General features: G+C 41.9%; 1 protein-coding gene across 6 annotated transcripts in view; it reads left to right on the top strand.

The window, feature by feature from the left end:
• The window catches only part of CDK19 (cyclin dependent kinase 19), a 260760-nt gene that overhangs the window by 126211 nt on the left and 118862 nt on the right, over positions 1–15687 (top strand). For all 6 annotated transcript variants that reach the window (XM_073627084.1, XM_073627083.1, XM_073627082.1 and 3 more), the window contains one exon: positions 5254–5394. In XM_073627084.1, the coding sequence (XP_073483185.1) occupies positions 5254–5394 (141 nt within the window). The remainder of the gene's footprint in view (positions 1–5253; positions 5395–15687) is intronic.

Here is a 15687-nt window from a genome sequence, read left to right as displayed (position 1 = left end):
CAACAGATGGCATTGATTGATGATGCCGTATATCATATGCAGAGACAAAGAACGTGTGGCATATAGTATAATTCCGTTTGATGTATAAGACACAGGTGGGGGGGGGGGAATGAAGTGGGAGAGGGGGAGGGGGAGGGTTGCACTCACTTTTAAGCAATGAGCGCATGCCTCAACCCACGAGCGCCGAGCTCGTATAATCCCAGGCTCTGGATGGCAGCGTCCCGTGCTCCTGACGCGTATCGTCACGTCACGTGACTTGACGATACACGTCAGGAGCACGGGACGCTGCCATACACTAGCTGGATGTGACGAGCTCAGGAGCTCGTGGATGTTTTACCCCCCAGCTGTGTTTTTAAATGTAAGTGCATGAAATTTGTGACTGTTTTAATAAAGTATGATATACGGGATTATGCTATGTGCGGTTTCTGTTTTCTATATACCGCACAATATAACTCTGCATAACGGGTGGTGAGGAACTGGAAGCGGGGAGAGTCTCTTAGAGGATCCAGAGCCTGGGATTATACGAGCTTGGCGCTCGTGGGTTGAGGCGTGCGCTCATTGCTTAAAAGTGAGTGCAACCCCCCCCCCTCCCCCTCTCCCACTTCATTCCCCCCCCACCTGTGTCTTATACATCAAACGGAATTATACTATATGCCACCCGTTCTTTGTCTCTGCATATGATATACGGCATCATCAATCAACGCCATCTGTTGTACCTTTGGACTTCCCTGTCTGCGGGGCCTCCTCTACATATGCTGTATACCTTACAGCTGTAAGGTAAGGGGCCTGGGAACACGGAGGTGCCCCCACCTGTCAGCACACGGTTTTCCTTCCCCCCTGGTCCACCATCATTACCTTTTCTACATCCAGGATTGTCACATTTGGTGGTGGGACTGTCGTCACCTTGCTTATTTTCATTTTTATTTTTTCTTTGGTATATATATTATATTATTTTTTTTCGCCAAGTGTTGGCGGGTCACCAACACCAACCACTGGGACTATTTAATGGACACTTATAAATAATAATTTTTATTTTTATTCACAGTTTTTTATTTTCTTTCTTATTGTCAATTATTATCCACGTGTGTATTTATATCATCAGTTGATTACAATATTAGCACATTTATATATACATGGTTTTAGCAATTTCATTGGACAAGCTTTCATGATATTTGCTAGACTTTGGATTGATGCTCTTTTTGAAGCAGATTCACATACCCTTGTACACTCTTTGCTGGTATATACCTTCATTTTATTTATTTTATTTTGCTTGATTACAGCACTTTGGTTATGCATTATTTAGCGATATTGGTTTGTGCTTACATTTTATTTATATATTTGCATCTGTGAGTCCGTCTTCACATAATGTGTTCACATTTTCAGGTCATTTGTTATCTTTTGATTCATTCTAGTCTAGCTCCCCCCCCCTTTCCCCTCCCCTTTTCTATCACAGCGCAACCACCACCCCCTTATTTCTTATTTAGATGCTTGGTATTTCATGCTTTATGTTTGATACCGTAAAAATACACAAAGTAACATGATATGTTCAAAACAGATTTGTTTTAATCTGGTTTGCATAACCAGTTTCCGTAGGAACAATGTCTATACAAAATGCACTAACTTTTTGCAAAATAAAGGTTTTTTTGCTTCAAATTTTTTCTCTTTTTATTTTTCAAAGCTTTTTTTTTTTAAGAACGCATAAACTATGCAAAGTTAACAAAAACTTTTTCTGCTGGTCAGTTACAAATCCTGATAAAAAGGGGTGGAGGATGGGGAAAACTAAGTAGAAGGTTGAGCAGAAGCCCCAGAGCTGGACTGGCTACTTGAGAACCATCTGAGGAATGTGAGATATGTTCCCTGTGAGGACGGAGCAGGAGAGGAACTTACATAAGGAGGCTTCTGGGTATATTGCATAGAGCTATATGAATGTAAAGCGGGTTGTGGATAGGGTGGTTGATATGGCTGGCCTGGCATACATGGGGACTCATACGGATTTTGGGCCTCTGAGGGGGATCGATAGGTAATGTACTTCCTGACTCTGCACCTCTAACACATCCCCACACATAATTAAATGTACCCATATCTATCTCCAGCAGCCTCTCTACTGGGGCTTTTTCTAGTGTATGATAAATTGTCCTCAAGAAGCATGCATTGGAGTTATTCGGATCACAGAATGGATCCTTTCTCTCCTCTCTTCTAGAGGTGGTCATCCCGTCCATGAAGAACTTCTTGGCTTTGTCCATCTCATTGTTTTCTGTCCTTTTGCCACATCGAGAGTATCTTTATGTTGTTGGCCTGTCATGACTAACCTATAGAGCAGGGGTCTCCAAACAATGGCTCTCCAGTTGTTCAGGAACTACAATTCCCATCATGCCTAGTCGTGCTATATAAGTACCTTAAATAAATAAAATAAATAACTGTCTGTGAATGTCAGAGTTTTTCAATAACTCATGGGACGTGTAGTTCCGCAACAGCTGGAGGGCCATAGTTTGGAGATCCCTGCTATAGAGGATAATATGCCAAATGAGCACCGCAATGATACCTTGGTGTACATCTGATTTTGCTTATTATTCAATAGTATACTTTCATGTAAAGATCTTTGTGAAGGGTTCAGAACGTGCTGTCTTCTCCACAGACTGGTACTGGCCTTCTCCCTCTTGAGTAATGGCTTGCTCACCTCCCTCCACTGCTTCTGCCTCATCAAGGTTTTCTTCAGCGTTTTTCTCACCTTCGGAGATGTTTTATAATGTACTAAAAAAAAAAGGAAATTCAGTCACAAAACCTTACCATAGAGAGAGAGACCAACTTTTTTTGCTTTCCAGCTGGAACATCTAAACTTAAAGCGGGGGTCCACCTATCTATCGTTTTTTTTTTTTTGAGTTCATTCACAAACTTTTCTTCTCAGCATTACATACTCACATATTGTGTGTAATATGTCCGCCTGTGTCAGATTTCGTCGGAAAGAATAACTTATATTATTCACTGCAAGCGGTTTCCATCTTCATTGTGGGCATTTGAAGCCCACAAGCATTTATTTCCTGGATGCGGTGAATGCTGTGCTCCCAGCATTCACCGCTCGTTCCCGCACATGCTCAGTGGCATCCTGGGAAGCCTGAGACTAGCTCCCAGGAGACTGTGCGGAGTCTGGGAGAGGCTAGAAACACGCCTACTCCCACGGGAGGAGAACCAGTAAGTGCAAAGAAGAATAGAAAAATAAAAAGTAATTACTGCGATTTAAATTTTTTTAAACGGCATGTCAGCATCTAGGCAAGGAAGAGAATACATACAGATATTGTTCAAAATTTGGGTGGAACCCCGCTTTAACTTACGATCTAACGTGCATGACTTTCCTTAGGTAGGCCAACATTTCAAAGTAGACTGATCTTTTTCTTTTTTTTCAGCTCTGGAACAGCTTAGACTCTCCAATGCCTCCTCCTTCAAATCTCTTCTAAAATGGTCTATGAGAAAACGCCATCTGAACGCAATTTTGTTTCCTGTAAGATACAGTGAGCAAAATTTTGGATAAAAAGGGACAAAGAAAAAACCTTTAGGCCCCTTCAGGTCCACCTGTCAGTTTTGTCGGCGGACCTAAACGGGCGCTCCATGATAGTCTATGGAGTGACAGATGTCAGTGGTGACATGTCCGCTGCCATCCGACCCGGTCCAATCCGCTAAAATCAGACGGATGCCCCTACGTTCGCATCCGTCCCTATCGGATCGATCTCTCCATAGTAACCAGCGGCGCTCGACAAGCCCCTCCCCGCTCAGTGAGCAGAGAGGGACCTGTCATCCGCCGGCTCAGCGGAGATCAACGGAGAGATCTCCCGCCGAGCCGGCGGACAGAGGCGGACTCCGAGGCAGCGGATCCGCCTCATGAGAATGAAGCCTTACTCAATAGGACTCTCCTCGATTAGTCTGTAGAGGAGTCAACATGCCCTCGGCCTTTCACAAAGATCATGAACATCATGTGCACAGAATGCTGTATAAAAATTTACATATTCAGATGAACACCAAGGCATCATTGCAGTACTAAGCTGGCATATGTTGAAGATTTTTAGGCTAAGGTCACCACAAACTCTCAGCTTGCAACAAGGGCAGCGATAGACACAGCAAAAATTTCCTTCATGAACAAGATGCAAACTTCATCAAACAGGCCAGAAAGGATGTACACTGACCTCAAATTCACATGCATTACTACAAAAGTAAAATAAGATACAATGCAGACTCCTACATGCTTTTGCTCTGCTACAGTGAGGGAATAAACAGTGCATTATTCACATGTGATATGCATGATAGTCCAACTTTCTTTGATGGTTTAATGTTGGGTGGAATGCAGTTTGTTAATTATAGAATTCCCACACCTCCTCAGTCTTAGCAATTGTGTTAGCTGATTATGATTATACAAAGCTGCTTTTTGAATTCTTCTCTCAGTTCTTTATAATATGGAGCTTTGCCACAGAGTTTGGCTTAAAGCTGAATGCAATGGCATTAGCTGTAGAATAAGGATATAATGTCGTAATTATAGTCAGTTGATGGGAGCCATGAAGATAACAATAAACTAGAACAATAAGCAAAACTTTTTTTTTCATTTTAGTAACGGAGGGTGATAACCCCTGTTAGTTTCTGTCATCTTTGTCCCATTGGTGAGATTTACCTTCACCTCCCATCCCATAGCCAAACAGGAAATGTCTGAAAATCCCTGCAAATTAAGGGAATCCCTCAGGGCCACCCAGGTCACCAGACCTAGTGTCCCCATTGGAAGATTTCCCCTCTATTACTTTTCTGGGGACAATCAAAAATTTGATATTTTCTTTTACTTGGATTTTATACAGATGAACCCTGTAACAGGGGCTCAGGCAGTAATAAAAACCTAATAAATATTCCAATCCCACTCTGTCCAAAAAAAAAGGTTTAAAAAAAGTTTTCTTTTTTTTTTTTTTTTTTTTAAATACTTTAACTGAAAACAATATGTGGTTTGCCACTTTGGACCTGTCTTAAATGTACTAGCTCTGTGGCTGTCATGCTAACCTTTGGCTTCAGTGCTATTACTGACCTGGAATAGGTATACAGATAAGATAATCTGACTATCCTGATAGTGTGTTCAGGATCATTGACATTATTAAATTGCAGGGGGAATAATGCAATTCTGATGAAAACAAGTCCCTTTAATCTTTTCTACATCTGCTTTCAGACTTAAACACCCCAGTTAAAGAGCTGTATAATAACTTACCAGTATTGTACTTTTATTTCTAGCATATCATCAAGTTTCATCGTGCCTCCAAAGCAAATAAGAAGCCCATGCAGCTGCCTCGATCAATGGTCAAGTCTTTGCTGTATCAAATCTTGGATGGAATCCATTATTTGCATGCAAACTGGGTGCTGCATCGAGACTTGGTATGTAAAAAAAAAAAAAAAAACATATGTTAAAGAATATGTGTAAAATAAAATATGCAGAAAGGTTTAAGTACTATTTTTTTTGCCACAGGTTCATAGAAAACTATGGCATCACCTCTGGCTTTACCCATACCCTGCTGTATGTGCATTGTACTGTAAGACTGATTTTTAAAATGATAAAACAAATGAACCTGCATTGAACTACAACATACTGTAGTTTTCCCATACAACACTGCCTTTTAATTTACACTACTGGATTCCTATTACAGTACATTTTGTTTGTGAAAATCTGCCTCAAGTCTTCTGCTAGTGCCTGCAGCCTGTCCAGAAAGGAATAAACTGCTGTTGATTCTTGTTTTGCTGTTAGCTCCAATCTACAAACATCAGCCTCTCCTATCACATGTACTATTATTATCTTAATACGGAGTTCCACCCAAAAATAGAACTTCCACTTATCTGGTCCCCCCCCTCCGGTGTCACATTTGGCACCTTTCAGGGGGGAGCAGATACCTATCTAATACAGGTATTTGCTCCCACTTCCAGTGATAGATCACCACAGAATCTACGGCGATCTACGCCATGTCCGGCCCTTCCTCTGTCCCTCCCACTGTCTTCTGGGAGACACACAGATCCCAGAAGACTGCAGGGACCAGCCAGGGTGTGCAGCGCAACTCGCGCATGTACAGTAGGGAGCCAGGCTGTGAAGCCGCAAGGCTTCACTTTCTGATTCCCTTACTGAAGATGCCGACGCCTCCACCCGGGAGCTGAGAGACGGGTGGGCTTTGGGTAAGGACATCGCGGGCGCCCTGGACAGGTAAGCGTCAGCAGCTGCAGTATTTGTAGCTGCTAACTTTTAATTGTTTTTTTTCGTCGGAACTTTGCTTTAACGTTAATATTTTACTGAAAATTACCTTTTACTTTACATTTTAAAATGATTTGTTAATAGTCTGTATACTGCCTCCACTCCTTCACTGCCACCACCATTAAAAACACACCTCATACTGAATCCAGAGAGCCCTAAATATGGCGGTCACAAGCGTCCTTTCATAATATTAAGCAGATGGTAGCCAGCATGGGAATCACTCCAATATTCAAACAAAAAGCAAAGAAAATTACCAGCTCAACTTATCAACCAGCCTGCAACCAACTGAATTATCCTGTCTAACAGTATGTATTAAAAACAGGGGTTTAGTTTGCACACATTTGCAAATACATGCGTAAGCTGCAGAGCCACTTCACGGCACCCTGTATTTTGTGCAGCCCTAACTAAATTTTGAGAGCCTCCATAGAAGAAGCACATGCAATATAATGGATAGGTAGAGGGCAGGTGAGCCTGGAGGGAGCCTACCCCTCCCTAAAGACACAGGGGTACACCGAACACCCAGCACACAGTCCAATGGCAGCAAAAGTGTCCCCCCACCAGTTTTCCAACAGTAATAACAAATGTCAATGGCCCCACCTATAACTGGCCTTTGCAGCAAGGAGCACATGGAAGGGCGACACATGTCACAAAAAAAACAAAGAAAATTCCCAGCTCAACCTACCGACCAGCCTGCAACCAACCGAATTATCCTGTCTAACAGAATGCATTAAAAACAGAGGTTTACTTTGAACAAATTTGCAAATACATGCGTAAGCTGTAGAGCCACTTCATGGCACCCCAGTACTATCGGCAGTCCTAATCCCTCCAATAGCCCAGGTTATTCCTCTTCACTTACATAAATGCTCATATTATATGCATCTCATCAAAGACAAGGCCATACATTGCATGACCCCATAAAATTAATCCAAATTTATTGTAAACATAATGTGCTCATCACATTCCGCCATGCGCCGCATATGGGCAGTGAGGTCAGATTGCGTGTCTCTCCCTACGCGGAGCCAGTCAACACCAATCACAGTAGTACTCTATGGTTGCAGGAATTGAGTGTCAAAAATGATTGCTTTTACATCCATAATGCAATTCTAAGCATGCCTATAGTGTGTTAGAAACATCTTTATAATTGACAACTTTGTGTGAAAAAAATACATTTTCATTTTCATTACGCATTTTCCAAAAAATTATGATGAAGAAATTAAGTCTACAAAAGATTTACAATGACTCATAGGAAATACTGCAAGGTGTTTTGATTTCCAAAATGTGGTCATTTTGTGGGTATTTTCATTTTTCCTGGTTCCTCAGAGCCTCCAAAAATGTGACGGCTTTTCAGGAAATTGGAAGCGTAATTTATTCCCTTGGAATGACTGAAGGTGCTCCTTTGGTTTCGACACCCTGTGTTAGACTGTAAAAAAGTCCCATGAATGTGGTATCAATATACTCAGGAGGAGTAGCAAAATATGTTTTGGGGTGTAATTGTAAGTATGCCTATAATGTGTGTTAGAAATATTTTTTTAATTGACAACTTTGTGTATAAAAAAAATGCATTTTTATTTTCTTTCCTGTATTTTCCAAAAACTTGAGGCAAAAAATAAAATTTTCAAAAGCTACACTTTTCAGAAAATACCTTGGAGTGAGGGAAAAAAGTATTAAATCCCCTGCTGATTTTGTATGTTTGCCCACTGACAAAGAGATCAGTCTATAATTTTGATAGGAGGTTTATTTTAACAGTGAGGGATTAACAACAAATATATCCAGAAAAACGCATTTAAAGTTATAAATTGATTTGCATTTTAGTGAGTGAAATATGTATTTGATCCCCTATCAATCAGCAAGATTTCTGGCCCCCAGGTGCCTTCTATACAGGTAACGAGCTGAGATTAGTAGCACTCTATTAAAGGGAGTGCTCCTAATATCAGCTTGTTACCTGTATAAAATACATCTGTTCACAGAAGCAATCAATCAATCAGATTCCAATCTCTCCACCATGGCAAGACCAAAGAGCTGTCCAAGGATGTCAGGGACAAGATTGTAGACCTACACAAGGATGGATTGGGCTACAAGACCATCGTCAAGCAGCTTGGTGAGAGGGTGACAACAGTTGGTGCGATTAATTGCATCTGGAAGAAACACAAAATAACTGTCAATCTCCTTTCGGTCTGGGGCTCCATGCAAGATTTCACCTCATGGAGTTTCAATGATCATGAGAATGGTGAGGAATCAGCCCAGAACTACACGGGAGAATCTTGTCAATGATCTCAAGGCAGCTGGGACCATAGTCACCAAGAAAACAATTGGTAACATACTAAGCCATGAAGGACTGAAATCCTACAGTGCCCGCAAGGTCCTCCTGCTCAGGAAAGCACATGTACAGGCCCGTCTGAAGTTTGCTAATGAACATCTGATTGATTCAGAGGAGAACTGGGTGAAAGTGTTGTGGTCAGATGACACCAAAATCAAGCTCTTTGGCATCAACTCAACTCACCGTGTTTGTACTCGGGCAAATGCTCCGATGCTTCACCCGATACCTGGACAGTCAGGGTGATCGGTGCGGAGGGGGAGTTACAAGCACCGATTTCAATAAAGCCTGACAGCCGTTTCTCCACTTCTCTCCCCCCCCCCTATCAGCTGCTTTAGTGAAATCTACACAGCGGTGATCAGTGCTTGTAACTGCCCCCAAAGCCGCACCGATCACCGCTGACTCTCCCTGTATCCTCCTTCATTCCCCCTCCGTGCTGCTGTCCCCCTCCCTTCTCCTCCGTGTCCCCCTCCCCCCTCCGTTCTGCTGTCCCCCTCTGTTCTGCTCCGTTCTCCTCCTCTGCCCCCTCCGTTCTGCTGTCCCCCTCCGTTCTCCTCCTCTGCCCCCTCCGTTCTCCTCCATGCTGCTGTCCCCCTCCGTTCTTCTTCTCTGCCCCCTCCGTTCTCCTACGTGCTGCTGTCCCCCTCCGTTCGTCTTCTCTGCCCCCTCCGTTCTCCTCCGTGCTGCTGTCCCCCTCTGTTCTTCTTCTATGCCCCCTCTGTTCTCATCCGTGCTGCTGTCCCCCTCCGTTCTTCTCCTCTGCCCCCTCCATTCGCCTCCGTGCTGCTGTCCCCCTCCGTTCTTCTCCTCTGCCCCCTCCGTTCTCCTCCGTGCTGCTGTCCCCCTCCGTTCTCCTCCTCTGCCCCCTCCGTTCTCCTCCGTGCTGCTTTCCCCCTCCGTTCTCCTCCTCTGCCCCAACCGTGCTGCTGTCCCCCTCCGTTCTCCTCCTCTGCCCCCTCCGTGCTGCTGTCCCCCTCTGTTCTCCTCCTCTGCCCCCTCCGTTTTCCTCCGTGCTGCTCTCCCCCTCCGTTCTCCTCCTCTGCCCCCTCCATTCTCCTCTGTGCTGCTGTCCCCCTCCGTTCTCTTCCTCTGCCCCCTCGATCTTTCAGGATGGAGAGCGGAGATAGGAGCCAGTAAATCTGGCTCCTTCCTTTTCCAAATGAACAGTCAGTGATAACTGTGTTTACGATGCTTCAGTTTATGAATGGAGAGGAGCATCTGTCTCCTCTCCATTCATTCTCAGTGCAGCTGAGGCTGCTGAGAAGGGGACTGGAAAACATATGTCCTCAGTCCCTTTCCCTGTCTCAAAGGGGAGATGTCAGGTATCGGTACTTGTACCCGGTCTTAATCGGGACAGCCCTAATCACAGCAGAAACTACCAAAATCACCCTGATCAAAAGTTTACACACCCCAATTCTTAATAACATCAATGACAGCTTGAAGTCTTTTGTAGTATTGTGGTATTTGTGGATGAGGCTTTTTATCTTCTCAGATGTTAAAGCTGCCCATTCCTCTTGGCAAAAAGCCTCCAGTTGCTGTAAAGTCTTGGGCTGTCTTTCATGAACTGCACGTTTGAGATCTCCCCAGAGTGGCTCAATGATATAGAGGTCAGGAGACTGAGATGGCCACTCCAGAACCTTCACTTTATTCTGCTGTAGGCAATGACAGGTCGACTTGGCCTTGTGTTTTGGATCATTGTCATGTTAGAATGTCCAAGTACGTCCTATGCGCAGCTTCCTGGCTGATGAATGCATATGTTCCTCCAGTATTTTTTGATAACATACTGCATTCATCTTGCCATCAATTTTGACCAAATTTCTTGTGCCTTTGTAGCTCACACATCCCCAAAACATCAGCGATTCACGTCCGTGTTTCACAGTAGGAATGGTGTACCTGTCATTATTGGCCTTGTTGACTCCTCTCCAAATGAAGCGTTTATGGTTGTGGCCAAAAAGCTAAATTTTGGTCTCATCGCTCTAAATAACTTTGTGCCAGAAGGTTTGAGGCTTGTCTTTGTGCTGTTTGGCGTATTGTAAACAGGATACTTTGTGGCATTCGCGTAGTAATGGCTTTCTTTATCCTTATCCTTATTGTGGATCTTGAAACAGCTACACCACATGTTTTTAGAGAGTCCTGTATTTCACCTGAAGCTATTTGTGGGTTTTTCTTTTCATTCCGAACTATTTTCATGGCAGATATGGCTGAAATTTTAGTTGGTCTACCTGACCGTGGTTTTAACAGAACCCCTCATTTCCCACTTCTTGATTAGAGTTTGAACACTGCTGATTGGCATTCTCAATTTCTTGGATATCTTTTTATATCCCTTTCCTGTTTTATACAGTTCAACTACCTTTTCCCGCAGATCCTTTGACAATTAATTTGCTTTCCCCGTGACTCAGAATCCAGAAACGTTAGTGCAGCAATGGATGAAAGACACAAGGGCCTGTCATGAGTCCAGAAAGTCATTGACCTTTATACATGCACACTAATTACAAACAAACAGATCACAGGTGAGGATGGTTACCTTTAAAAGTCATTCAAAACCCCTTTGTGTCAACTTGTGTGCATGTTATCAGGCCAAAATCACCAGGGTATGTAAACTTTTGATCAGGTTCATTTGGGTGAGTAAACACAGTTGATTGATAATGGCTTGAGCCAAACACTAACCATGAGTGAAAGAAAAGTTTTTGTGTTATTCATATTCTGTTATTCATATAATGGCCAACAAATCATAAATTCTGCCAGGGTATGTAAACTTAGGAGCACAACTGTGTGTGTATATGTGTGTATATATATATATATATATATATATATATATATATATATATACCGTATGTATCGGCGTACAACACGCACAGGCGTATAACACGCACATTCATTTTAAGAGGGAAGTTTCAGGGAAAAAAACTAAAATTTTAAATAAGGAACTTTGAAGTAAAATAAGGGTCAGTGCCCATCTGCAGCCTCACCATTGCCATCAATGCAGCCTGATCAATGCCCATCTGCAGCCTCACAAGTGCCATCAATGCAGCCTCATCAGTTCACATCAATGCAGCCTCACCATTGCCATCAGTGCAGCCTGATCGATGCCCATCTGCAGCCCAGAGGGGACAGGGAGGGGGGTGGGACAAGCACCGACAGATTACATACAGTGAGAATTTCCTATGATAGACAGAACAGTGGTCCAATGGCGGCCCAGTAGACAGGAGTTCCTATTACAAAAGCTGCCAAGTAAACAGGAGATTCTCACTGTATGTAATCTGACGGTGCTCGTCCTGCCCCCCCCCCCCCTCCCTGTCCCCTCCGAGGCAGCTAAAACTGAAGTATTTGGGTATAACACGCACGCACTATTTGCACCCAAGTTTCACGGTGAAAATGTGAGTGTTATGCGCCAATAAATACAGTGTATGTGTGTGTGTGTATATATATATATGTATATATATTTTTTTTTTTTTACAGTTTTTCTAATTCAATCCCCAAACATTGTATAATATATTAATGTGCTACTAAAGAAAAACAACTGTGCATTATTATTATCCATTATAGTTCTCTTTCTAACTCACATGTACTGGAAACATAGAATATTGAGAAAGATGCACAGTGTATTATTAGCTTGTAGCAATGGGATTACAAAGATTTATGTTCATACAGAAATAGGTATTCCAACCCCAAACTGTCATATGAAAGAAAACAGAGGTTTGCATTTGTGTTACCTTTGTTTTTTAATGACTGTTGCCAACCAGTTTCCTATGCTATAAACTACGTACCAATATATATTTAAACATGTGAAATATAACTTATTATGAATTCTAAAAAAAAAAAAAAAAAAAAGATCACAACCATTTGAGAAGATTATCAGAATTGCTTTGTTTAATGTCCAATTAGGCTTTTTTAATTAATACCTTTTTATTTATACATGCACTTTCCAGAAATGTTACACCCTTGTGGCAAATCTTAGTTAGCCTCCCTGGCGGTCTTATTATGTCAGTATTTTTGAAAGTCAAAGCGGTACATTGTTTTGCATGGGAATTTGTTGTTTTATATTGTAGGCCTGTAATTCTTATGAATAACTGACATAAATCTGTCCAAACAAGAGTTTAGTAGACATCCCGGGTATGATAAAGTTTGAAACACAAAATCATCAATTATAATATATTAAATAATTATAAAAAATAATAATATGAAATTTGTACAAACAAGGGTGCAATATTACTAGTCACTGTAATACTAGACACTGCATATTGGTTTAGTAAACATCCTAGGTATGAAACATTTTGAAACATGGAGCCGCACAAAGTCCGACGTCACAATTTAGGACAATGGAACCTGGTTTCCTTTCTGATTTTTTTTTCACTGTCATCTCGCTTTGAGCAACAAACCACACACATCCTTGTAGGTGCTGACTTTTTCTCAGTTGGTGGGAATGTAGTCCATGAAATGACGACCAGTCAAGCGTTCCAGGTTGACAGCGCCAACAGCACAACATCCAGCTCTATTCACAGCCATTGATGGAGTTTGATGGTTCACAAAGATACATTCCGCAAGTTTCCAAATTAAGTCAGAATGAATCACAGGCTTGTCACTCTTTTTTTTTTTTTTTTTTTTTTTGCGGAATGTAGTCATTCCACAAGCATTGCTCGAGAAGATGCCTGAAGATCTTCTTGTAGTACTTCTTTTGCTTCTCATTGCTGGGTAGGATGTCATTGCTTTGACGGCTCTGTTGACACCTCCCATGGTGTTATTGTAGTCTATCACTACTTGTGGCTTCATGATTTTCCACTGTTTCTTTCCCTCCATAACAGTGGAGGTATTATGAACTGTATTCATTAGGCACACATCTTTCTTGTCTCCAGTCTTCAGCTTCGTATTGCCAAACATCGGCAGCATGTCATGCCGGTTAGCCCTAACGGTTCCATAGGCATCTGTTTTGTTTTGCAGAAGAAACTCATAAAGTTCAGGAGACGTATAAAAATTGTTGGCTGTTACGTAATAGCCCTGATTTAGCAATGTTTAGCAAAGATGTTGCCATTCCATAGTTTCTGTATTTTGGATTGAATTTTGTTCCTTTTCCAGTGTATATGACTATATTGCAAATGTAGTCAGTTGACGATTCACATAGCATGTAGGATTTTATGCCAAATCATGCTCTCTTCGATGCAATGTATTGTACCCAGCTGAGCCTTCCCTTGTAGACCATTAGACTTTCATCTATGCTATTATCTCTTTCTGGTATATAGCTCAGTTGTAAATTATTTAGAATCATTTGAGATACTCCCCAAATTTCTTTAGTTTTGGTGCAGGATGAGTAATTTCATCAAATTCTTCGTGTTTTCGAAGTGTAAACATTTAATAATCGGGAAAATTTGTACTCTGACATGACCGTGCCAAAGAATGGAGTGGCAAGTAATTTATTAGTTGTCCAATACCACTTCTGCAGGGGTTTCCTCAACACTCCCTGAAGTATTAATAGGCCCAGAAATGATCAAATGTCATCTTTGGTCACTGGTTCCCACTTTCTGCTTCTTGGAAACTTCTGATGCAGAGTAGCTAATTCTTGCTTTTTGTACTGGTTTGTCTCAGTAACTATTTTTTCAATAACCTCATCGGTCAGAAATAATTGTAAGTATGCCAAGGGGTTGTTGTGTTCAACATCTACTTGTATACCAGATGCTCCAGTAAATGGGAATCTTGGGCGCACTGCCTGATCCGTACCACAGTCAATAGAGCACCAAGTTTGCACATCACTGTGAATCGTCGCCGTCGTCATCAGTGTCTGATGACGAATTTCCCCACTAATCACAATTGCTCAGTTCTGCAAGTGATTCTAATTCACTATCGCTGTTTTCTGTCGGCCAATCGCTGTCGGCCAATTCCTTAGCATTAAAAGAAACTGTTCACAGGAAGATGACTTAAGGATCAAAGCAAGGGACCTGTATGGCAGGTTCAAAGAAAGGGGATATTCGCACACATGCATCAGAAGGGCCAAAAAAATAGCCATACAGGCGGACGGAAGAGATTTACTTGATAAAACCAAAGTACAAGATATAAAACTCAACAGTAAGCCAAAATTAGAATAATAACAAAATATGGGGCACAATGGGATCAGGTTAAAAGTGTGCTTAGCCATCATTGGCATAACTTGTCAGAATCCCCTTTGTTGGTGAGATTGTCGGTGATCGTCCCCTAATGACAGCTAGGAGATCTCTAAATCTTAGGGACAGTCTTACACACTCATAATCTCGAAGATCAATAAAAAACAACTGGATGACTGATCTCCCACCAAGGGAATGTACCCCTTTGGTAGATGTACTGTCTGCAGATATGTGGACAAAAGGGATGCCTTCACCAGCTCTGATGGCAAGAAGAATTTTAAAATCAATAACTTCATCAACTGTTCTACCACACGCGTTGTATACATGCTGACGTGTCCATGTGGTAAGACATATGTGGGCAAGACCAAAAGACAGTTGAGGGTCAGGGTTGGTGAACACATCCAGAGCATTCTTAAGAAAGACGATGAACGTCCTCTCGTCCTCCAATTCATTAATATCCATAACAGTGATCCTAGGGGACTTTCCTTTAAAGGCATTTACAAACTCAACTTACCCCTCAAGGAGAGATGACTTTGACAGAATTCTTTATCAAAAAGAAAAAATGTGGATCTTCAATTTAAATAGTATGCAGCCCCTCAAGCTCAATAATGAATGTAATTTGTCTGTGTTTCTTGAGCCTTAGGATCTTCCATGTGCCTGGTACCACCAACCCCCTCCCCCCCTTTTCCAACTTAGACCCATATAAGTTGAAATGAGGAAAATCTCTAAGTGATAAGTCAAGGACTCATACCTGGCTGCTGCTTCTTTCCCCCCCCTTCTCTCTTATCTAAAGATACTCTCCATTCCAGGCATTAAATTTATTTTAGGAGTTAACTTAATCTATGCCTAACTAAGGCATTACTATGGTATGGTGCTGGATTCCCACGTCTTCCTTGTTTTTTCCAATTCTTTATTATTTATTTTTATTACTTTTATTATTATTTCCGTCACCTATTTCTTCTCATTACTTATTTTATTTGTATTCATACTTCATGATCTGCTTGGAGCTCTGCTGCACTCCAAGG

The sequence above is a fragment of the Aquarana catesbeiana genome, linkage group LG04 (assembly GCF_042186555.1).
Source record: "Aquarana catesbeiana isolate 2022-GZ linkage group LG04, ASM4218655v1, whole genome shotgun sequence".
Classification (NCBI taxonomy): domain Eukaryota; kingdom Metazoa; phylum Chordata; class Amphibia; order Anura; family Ranidae; genus Aquarana; species Aquarana catesbeiana.
The sequence above is the reverse complement of the archived record's forward strand: the minus strand, read 5'-3'. Positions and strand labels throughout refer to the sequence as shown.